Below are 10,429 nucleotides of genomic sequence, written 5' to 3'. Positions count from 1 at the left end.
ATGTATCTGGCAAAGGAATAGATATCAGGATAGGAAGCATGTGGCAAAGATGATTTAAAGGCAAGAGAAAACGACACACAGTGCAATACACATATTGCATTTGTGTTGTTGTTTATTTATATATATTAATATTAATATTTTTATATATTAATCGTCTGCTTCTTGTTGCGAAACCGTATAATTTCACAAACGCTCCGTTTGCGATTTTCCATCATATGACTTTTTAGCGCAATGACGCTTTAAGCACTCGATTAAAAAATTCACGCCTACAATTCTTGCACGTAACAAGTTCCACGTTAGATTGTTCACACGACGGCATTCCGTTACACCGCGAACATTTATTGGAGCAACGATTCTCTTCTCTATCGGAAACGACAACTTGTATTGCACGGTACGCAATACTCTCTTTCACCTGCGACATTTTAAAATTACATCATAATGTTTGATACCTGAGCGATATAATACATTTAATGGCGAAATTGCTTCGCGGTGTAGAGTGGATAGAAATTCGTTTCCGTCGAACAATGATTTACCACCCCGACCAAAAATATCAGTATTTTAAATATTTATATTATCCACAGCAAGATATTGCTGAAAGCGTTTAATTTCAGAAATTTTCCTCCTTTCCTTTCTGGAATCGTAACATTGGCATTCTTTACGAGTTGCTAATCCACGTTGTAACACAGAGTTTTGCCTTCTCACAGTGTTCTATTTTTCATATAATTCTCCCACACGTATATTGCCACATTTATTGTAAATATGCACCGCTACAATTGCACGTGGGAGACACAAATTATCTGAGATTAGAAATAAATCTTTGTAAGCTCACTAGTGTTTATGACCGTGCCCCGCATGGAGATTCTCTAAACACGCGAATGCTAAACTCATAGGCTACATTAAGACCCCCTCTCTTCCAAACTCTCTGCTGAACTTATAAGTTTCCAAATGTCTTCGTGAGACAAATCGCGTGACGGCCGAAACGATCTACCAGCGGGACCGTGTGATAAATTCCTGAAATCGAAAGAAAATCCGACATAATCATTCGCTTCGCACAAATGTATTGCGTACGCATGTAGTTCGTGAAATGCGTTTTCTATCCACTCGTAAACATTTACACTCTTAAAAACCGAACGTAAATTAGTTCCTCTTCCCATTATTCCAAAATTTTTTAATCTGCGTGTTTTTAAAATATTTCTAAAATTTAATCCTACTTGTTTGTTGTTTTGATCAGCTTCTTTTATTCTCTCTTGCGTTTCCTCTTACCAGTAGTATGGTGGCCATTATGTGGCGTCAAAACAAATCCCCACCATCCACCCACTGGCGACATGGCGACATTGGCGTGAGTACACACATCTTTAATTGGCTTGTCACATAGTGGCCAATGTTCTAATTTGGAGGAGAGAAGAATGTCTGGAAGAAAAAGATGTCTTTGTTTAGATTGGCTTACTATATGTATAATAGATCTTTGTTTTAATTGGCTTGTTATATAGTAGACAGTGTGGAGATTGGCGCGGTCTTTTAAAAAGAGGAAGGTAGAGGGGTAAAAATGCGCGTGGACAAGGCCCGACAAAATGGCTGTCACCGGGAGAGAGCCTCCATAATGACTACAAATGTCAAAATGGCGTCCGCATCATGACGCGACAAAGGTTTGCAGCAAGCGAACTCCAACAAAAGACGGTGGTGGCGGGTATTTATGATACCCCCTACCACCGTCTTTTGCTGGATAACAAAAGTCAAGGCATGTGAATTGTGACCTGGCCTGGAGGGGGACACTGCTTTCCTAAATTATAGAAAAAAGAGAGAAGAGATGGAAGAAATCACGGATTGCTCCGCTATCGCGGGAAATCCAAAGTGATTTCAAGAGAGAGAGAGGAGATGGAAGAAATCACGGATTGCTCCGCTATCGCGGGAAATCCAGAGTGATTTCGAGAGATAAGGAGATGAAAGAAATCACGGATTGCTCCGCTATCGCGGGAAATCCAGAGTGATTTCAAGAGAGAGAGAGAGAGAGAGAGAGAGAGAGAGAGAGAGAGAGAGAGAGAGAGGAGTAAGGGTGGAGGGAGAGAAGATAGTTTTCAGAGTTAGAAGTAAACAAGAATAATAAATTAATAAATCAACAAGGAAAACAAAGATAATTTAATTTAAGTCCCAGAATTATTTTTAAATATAAGGGTGTAGATGTAGTACTCTTGATAAACTTACTTCTTATGGGGTGCGCTGATAGAATATTCAAAAAATCAGGTTGCGTCACTATTAGTCACTATTAGTCACTGTCTCTCAGTGTCGCACTAAGTTCTCACACACACTAAACGAGCATCAATGTTCGAAGATGACGTCTAAGTTCGTGCGAGACCGAGTTTCAAAAAGATCGAGTGTGTAAAAACTGAGCTTGCTCGAAGGTTCGAGGTAAAAATGTGTTCTCTCGAGGGATGTCGCGGGTATATCAACCTTCTTGCTCCTCCTCTCCAGTGGTTTATTAACATTTCCTGACGAATAGGAAATTTTTCAATGGCGCCCTTCGGGTCCCGGAGGCGTCTTTTTTAATTTTACAATTACTACGATTGGTTAGGGCTTTTGTTTAGAACTCTAGGTTTCGACCAATGGAGAATTTGTTGTTGTCAAGTGAGGTTGATATTTTTATTATTACCCTCTCGAGTTTATCTCAGGCAGATATCGCGTAACGACGATCTGTCAGGCGAGAACTGTTTAGGTTCGGTTATCATTGTTAGTCTCTCTTCTAAATTTTTATTAGTTTTCGAGTGTTGGTTTCGAGTAGAGAACTGTCGACTATAGCTGAACTTCTTAGAATAATGAGTTATAGTTTGAATTTTATGAGTTGATCTGTTTGCTTCTCAAGTTCTGTATTTATTCTTTACTTTTACGATGGAACTGTCTCGGAATATGTTTGCCTCGCCTGTCGGATCGTCGGTTTATCTGCGCGTCTGCGATATTTAAAATATCGCCTTACGTTCTCCGTAAGAAGAGAATCGTGGAGTCCACAGAACGTAACGATTCTTTACTATTATTATTAGGCTATCTCGGCTTATGTTTTCTTCGCCTATCAGTTCGTAGTTTATTTGTGCATCTACGATATTTCGAATATCGCCTTGCGTTCTCCGAAAGAAAAGAATCGTGGAGTCCACAGGACGTAACAATATATATATACATATATACAGGCTCCGTAACCGACAGTACTCGCGTCGCAGAATCCGTGTAATTAGACATCGCTATATTCTTTTATTAATAATCTACGATCAAATGTGACCCGGCGCATCACGTCCAGCTGTCCAACAAACTTTGTCCATTCAGTAAAAATACTTTGGGGAACTGATTCGTCCCACTGTACTCCGCATCACCAGATTTTTTGCATTAATTGTTTAGCATAGAAAACTACTGGATCCATCAACCCTATAGGATCGAAAATTTTCGCGATCTCTGATAAGATCTTTCGTTTTGTTAACTGTAATTTTAATCAGCTCTCTGCGCGGAATAGTATATCATATCGTCGCGTGAACTCCACGAAATGCCTAATGTTTTCAAAGATCGATCATCATTCAACACTAAGTTCATATGTAGCGTGTTGTCGTCTAAATCATCGATTACGCGTAAGTCGTTGGATGCCCATTGTCTTATGGTGAACCCACCCCGCTTTAATAACGCGATGATTTCGTCTCTAACTTTTCGGACTTCTTCGACAGTATCAGCGCCTGACAATAAGTCATCGACGTATAAATGATTTTTGAGAACTTGAGCTGCTCTCGAATACGTTTGTATTTCGTCGTCCGCGAGTTTTTGTACAGTACGAATCGCCAAAAACGGTAAGAAGGAAACGCCAAAAGTGAGGGTGCTTAATTGAAACGTTTTTATTTCTCCATTTTCTCGCCACAGAATTCGTTGATATCGCCGATCTTCTTTGTGTAACAGTACTTGGCGATACATTTTCTCAATGTCTGCCGAAATAACATAATTATATGTCCGGAATCGTATCAAGTGCGAAAGTAATTTGTCTTGGATTGTAGGTCCGATCATTAAAATGTCATTTAGAGATAGGCCGTTGCTCGATTTCGCGGATGTATCGAAAACTACGCGGATTTTAGTGATATTACTCGCTTCCTTGATTACAGCGTCTTGGGGCATGTAAAAACCGTCATCTTTGGGATTTTCTATCAACGACATATGTCCTAGTTTTTATATTTCTCTATGACGCGCGTATATTCTGCCTTCAGAGTTGCAACTCCCCTAAATTTTCGCTTTAACGATAGTAGGCGCTTGAGCGCTATGGTTCGCGATTGATTGAGATGTATGTTCGAGTCGCGAAACGGCAATCGAACCACGTATCGCCCGTTACTGTCTCGAGAAACGTTTTTGGTGAAGTGTGCTTCGCACCGGACTTCTTCCTCTGATTTCGATTTGACGGTCTAGATTTCTTCTATCGTCCAAAATTTATTCAACTGATCTTCTAAACTCGTTAAATAGCTTGACGCGGTTTTTTCTCGCATTCGAGGGGATGTACTGCCGGAAACTACCCAACCTAGCCTCGTTTTTTGTAAATATAAATCATAATTCTGGTGTGATAAGTTAATCTGACCAACAGAGAACATCGATAATGTTGCTCCCGAACCGATAAGTAAATCAATGGAGCGCGGTATATGAAATTGTGGATCCGCTAATCTAATATTTAAAGGTATTTTAATTGAATTTCTCGGGAAAACTTCGGATGGTATTGATTCCGCGATAGTCGGAATAGTAAGATACGTCAATTCTTTAGAAAAGCTATCTTGCACAGACCGTACGGTAATCTGTACTATGCTCTTTGATATAGTACTCGTGGCGTTAATCGCATTAATCGATAACGAGTGTGCGATCGGGAGTACGCCTAATTGCTGGAACAACCGTATTGCTGGAAAGAAAACATTAAGGATAAAAAAAATTGTTATCCTAAAATCTAATATTACAGTTAACGATTTACGTACCTAGATGTTCCTGCCGGACTTCTCTTTTCTCTTGAATCTTTCACGCGTCCATCAATTTATACCGAATAACTTTTTGTCTCCTCTTATCAAAAGATAATTATCTCTGTATTTCGCCGCTATTTGTCTTTGTTCAATGAAAATTCTTTCGGCACTTTTTTCGTCTCATCTTTTGTACTTTGCCAATAATATTTGTAGTAAAGTGTGGGCTTACAGCGATAGGAAATGCAGGCAATAGTTATGATAAAAATAGTTTATTAAAAAAACAAAATTATATTAAGTAAGACAAGATATTGAAATGAAGCACGGTTACAATGACGAGTGCTTGAGTCGATCGTCTTGTTCGTTCTCTCGCTTATATACTGACCACCTATTCTACTTAAAAGAAAGATTTTCCCACTGACCATCATTGTCAGAGGAATCGATTCTGATCCGCTTGGCTTCCAGATGGGAGCCAGCCGTTACGCAAAAATAAAAGAAACGTTGCTGCACATAAAATAAAGTCTAGATGCAAAAACTGTCATCATAAAATAAGATCTAAAACGAGACCCTAAGAATAAAAGATTTTCCGATTCTACATATTTATCGGTCGCTCGCTTATCTACGGCCGTTTTGTTTGGCACGTTTTCACTTTTATTATGTACATACATGTCGTAATTTATTATTTCCTCTTTTATTTTTTCTAACGACAAACTACGTTCTGATCGTAGGAAAAAAATTGTGGAGTTCACCGGATGTAACAATGTTATTATCCTTTAGCCCGAAAGTCTTTGGCAACTTCGAGGAACGCATCGGCATATAATTTATATTATAGACAAACTTCGCATGTTCAACCATTAATACGATAATAATAAGATAAATAATCTTTGTTCCATTTAAAATTACTTTCGATTTTAGATTAATTCGATTTTCAACAATATATTTCAAAATTAATTAAGCGTCGATCGCTTTATGAGCTATGCAAATAATTTGAAACATTTTGTCGTTCGCGTTGCAAATTCAACAAATTGTTTCACAGGATTATGACGAAACACAAAATCGCGCATACATCAACGACAACGCACAAACATTTCGTTTACCTCCGCGCACGCTTCGCAAATTTTTGTTGTACCACGCAAATGATCAGAACATATTTTTTCACGTTTGACGTAACTTTAAATGTCTCATCTTGCCGCGTTTCAAAATCATAGAATACAAATGCAACGCGTCCCTTTCCGCGAGTGTATGCGCGTTTCGTCTCTTTGTTGATAAATTGAATGATTGTTCTCTATCGTTATTGATGTCCTCAACGTCGATGGTAATGATTCAAAGCTAAAAGTACCATTATCACGAAGAGGTTGCATATGACACAAATGATTATTATCCATTTGAGTGCAGTAAAATTTGCAAAAAGAAACGCCGCATTTGTGTTCACCTGACTTCACGATGAGACCGTAGGTTTCGTAAAATTGTACGACACTACTATATTAGTGCATAATTTATCATTGTATGATTTTACCGTCACAATGACGTTCAAAGCACTCCGTGACTCCGTGAAAAATATGATTACACGCAACACATTAAATTATTTCTGCATTGCGGACTGATTACACGGCACAGCGAAACAACGCGTACACTTATTTGAGTATGGGTGACTATTTTGATAGTCTTTAGAACACGGTTCGCAATAACTACGATATCGCGAGGCAGCTTTTAAATTCAAAATCAGGTTATAATGACGCGAACCCTCATAATACATTATATTTATAAGTTTTGTTTTATTAGTGGTTTGCCGCCGCGAGTGAAAGTATTAAAATCGTAAACGACAATTGCGATATTCTCGTAAGATAAATGACGCTGTAAGAGGTCGATTTCACGAATTCCACAACCCTCATCAGATATCGCGACACCGGCATTCCTTGTTAACTGTAACTAAGCTAACTCGCGTTGTAACGCAGAGTGCTGGTAAGTTAACGGAAATCCACTTTTCATGCAACTTCCCCGTACGCAAGTTACCGCGTTCACAATAAATTCTCGCTGTTACGAGAGAGCGTGATAAACATAAATTATCATTATTACGAATTACTAAAATCGAGCGCTTCGCAACGTCTTTGGGTGTTAATTCAATACCGCGAACTATAGCTACAGCAACGTTAAAAACGCGTATATTAAAATGCTGTGCGATACCAATATTCTTCCGACATTCTGCGCTAGCAAATTCCCCCACGAGATGCCAAATATCGTTAAGTCGCGAACCAGACGAAACGATAAACTAGTCGGCCAGTGCGATAAATCCGATGAATGAAAAGCTAATCCAACATAATTTCTCGGTTCGCACAATTGTACAGCATATTCACAAATTTTGCGGAATGCATTTTCTAATGCATGATAAAAATCCGCACTTACAAGTAGGACTATTAATTTTGTTCGAAGTTTGATAACTTCGAAGCTTCGAAGGTTCGAATGATTTCGAAGGAACGAAGGAATCTTCGAAGGTACGAATTTTCGAAGGATCGAAGCTTCGAAACTTCGAAGGAACGAAGGAATCTTCGAAGGTTGAAAGATTCGAAGTTTCCAAAAATGTGTTAAATTGTAAACTACATTTATGCCCTATTTTTTTAGTTATAGCCATGTACACTTTGGTTTTCTCAAATTTTCATTAAACAATGGCTAAAATAGTTGAAAATTTTTATTTTAAATAATTGGTGTCCCCCTAAATAAAAAGATTTCAAAATTATTTATTTTTATTTACTATGTAGGTTTAGAAAATAATAAAAAACTTTTCGAACCAAAACAATTATCATTTAATAACAAAATCGAAGACAAAGTTAACAATGTATATTATATTTCGTATATACGTATGCAAAACATTAATAATTAAATATTTATTCTGAAAAATGTAAATATATTATTGTAAATATTTTCTATTTTGAAAAACAAATACATACATGCTTAGCAACGTTAGACAACGTTGCGCGTTGTCCTTATAACAGTTATAACCAAACTTCATAAAGCAATAGACGTGTCTATACGTTCTACGACTAGGATACATTTTATATAATTCTGGATTCTACGATAAATAAAGGTACGTGGATTCTTCGTCAATTTATTTGACATCAAACATTTATTTGACTTCAAAAGTGATTTATTTGATTGTATATTAAATATATTTTTTAATCGGTTTTTGTTACCAAATATTTTAGGAAAAAACATGAAAAGGAGTTGGGTATTGGCACATTGTGATAAAGCTGCAGATGCAAAATCGGCGACGTGCCTAATTTGCGATTCGGTGCTGCAAACTCACGGATCTACCTCAACATCGAACATTTAATGAATGTTCATTCAATTAGACGTCCATCAATCGAAGCGACAAAACGCACGATTACAATATAGAGTAAATAAAAAATATTTTTGATTTTTCGTCAATAATTAATTAAAAACAAATTGTGTGGCAACTCAACTGGCAAAACATTTTATTATAATAAATATTACTACGTTTTGACCATATGGATTGTGGTCCTTTTCAAGTACAAAGTACAAAGTCGTATAGAAATAGAAACGTAGAAATATTTATTATAATCAAGCGTTTTGTCAGTTGAGTCGCTACACAATTTGTTTGAAATTGTTAACTTATTTATTTATTTTTATTTTTTGTTTTCTTATTGTTTTTCTGTGAAATTGTTAATTTCCAATTTTTCACAAATTTTTTAAATCGAAATATTTTTAATTTCACTTTTTTAAGAGCAACGTAATATTCAGCAAATTCTTCTATGGTTTCTAGATTAGTACATCAGAAATCAGATATCTCTCAAACAACGGATAGTACAGAAGATTCGCAGCTAGAAGAATGTTCTGAAGAAAACAACAATATATTAACAATACCAATAAAACGAACTCGTATAGCGTCAGCTCGCTCAAAAAAATTAGGATCAATTAGTAAAGAACGTAGTGAGAGGATAACACAAGCTGTGACGAAATTGATTGCATGCAGTCGATTACCGTATAGTTTTGTTTCTAGTTCTTCCTTCAAAGATTTTATGAAGGAAATAGAACCAACTATATCTGTCCATGCAGCCAAACAATAATTCGTCGACTACGCGTTTTGGAAGACGAAATAAAAATAAAAATGCAACGAATGTTCGTCGAAGTGCAGTATATTTATATAGACACGGATTGCTGGACCTCAAGATCACAAGAAGGATATATAAGCGTTAACGCTCATATAATTGATGATAATTGGATACCGTATATTTTTACTCTTTGTATAGAAGAGTTTGAAGAACGCCACAATGCTGAAAATCTGGCCGACAGATTATACAATGTGATGGTCCAGTTTGGAATCGACGAGAAAATAGTTGCCATCACAAACGATAACGCAAGCAATATCGTGAAAGCTGTGCAGATGATGCATAATATCCCGAACGACATAACTTGTGCTGCTCACAAAATTCATTTAGCAGTGCAACATGCACTTCAAGAAGGAAACGTATCTGATACATTAAATAAGGCAACTAAAATTGTTTCTCATTTCCGGCATTCTACAGTAGCTTCCAAAAGTCTTGAGCAAAAACAAGAACAACTTGGCTTACCAAAATTAAAACTAATACAAAGCGTATGTACTCGTTGGAATACAGATCTACAGATGGCTGAAAGGCTCATTGGAAATCGCAATGTTATAATGAATGTTCTTGCAGATAGATCCGTCACAAGTCAAAAACAGGCACAAACTCTGGAAATTTTTGAAAGAGACTGGAATGTATTAGAGGCTCTGGTGGAGGTTTTGAAACCTTTAGAAGTCGCGACCGCAATTCTATCAGCAGGAACACTTTCTATTGTGAATCCAGTTATCCGCACTTTAATTGATAATCACCTCAGCAATGCTTTGAATAAATATGAAAAAGACGAGAATATTTCTTCTGTGATTGAAAATTTATCGATGCAGCTACCGGATCGCTTTTTTTCGGAAAAATATTCAGACTTAACACATTTAGCTGGAAAAGCTTCTTTCCTCGATCCACGATTTAAAATGTTGCAATTTGAGACGTCTGTAGCAAGAAACAGATGAAATTGTGCAATTGGATTTTCTTTTTAAACGTACTGACGAGAGCCAGCTTTCATCAGCAGCTCAACAATATAAAACATATCTAGCTCAACCAGAAATTGACATGAATTTGGACCCACTTAAATGGTGGAAATCCCACGAAAATAGATTTCCGCTTGTAGCACAGTTGGCTAAAAAATATCTGTGCATTCCTGCCACTTCCGTAGCTTCCGAAAGAACTTTTTCAACGGCAGAAAGCATTGTCACACCAAAAAGAAGTTGCTTGGCCACTAAAAATGTTGCAGCAAATGTATTTGTTTTTCAGAATAGAAAATATTTACAATAATATATTTACATTTTTCAGAATAAATATTTTTATTATTTATGTTTGCATACGTACGAAATATAATATACATTATTAATTTTGTCTTCGATTTTT

At 36.8% G+C, this 10,429-nt stretch overlaps 1 protein-coding gene across 1 annotated transcript; it reads left to right on the top strand.

Moving 5' to 3' along the window:
- The first annotated feature begins 9,075 nt into the window (after positions 1–9,075).
- On the top strand, positions 9,076–10,014 carry LOC145939291 (E3 SUMO-protein ligase ZBED1-like). The gene has a single exon (XM_083043527.1). The coding sequence runs from the start codon at positions 9,076–9,078 to the stop codon at positions 10,012–10,014; it is 939 nt and encodes a 312-aa protein (XP_082899653.1).
- Positions 10,015–10,429: the final 415 nt, after the last annotated feature.

This window comes from Prenolepis imparis, unplaced genomic scaffold (assembly GCF_030444845.1).
Source record: "Prenolepis imparis isolate NDT839.2.m4 unplaced genomic scaffold, iyPreImpa1.0 SCAF_8, whole genome shotgun sequence".
In the NCBI taxonomy this organism is placed as follows: domain Eukaryota; kingdom Metazoa; phylum Arthropoda; class Insecta; order Hymenoptera; family Formicidae; genus Prenolepis; species Prenolepis imparis.
Note: the sequence above shows the minus strand (reverse complement) of the source record. Positions and strands in the feature narration are given on the sequence as shown.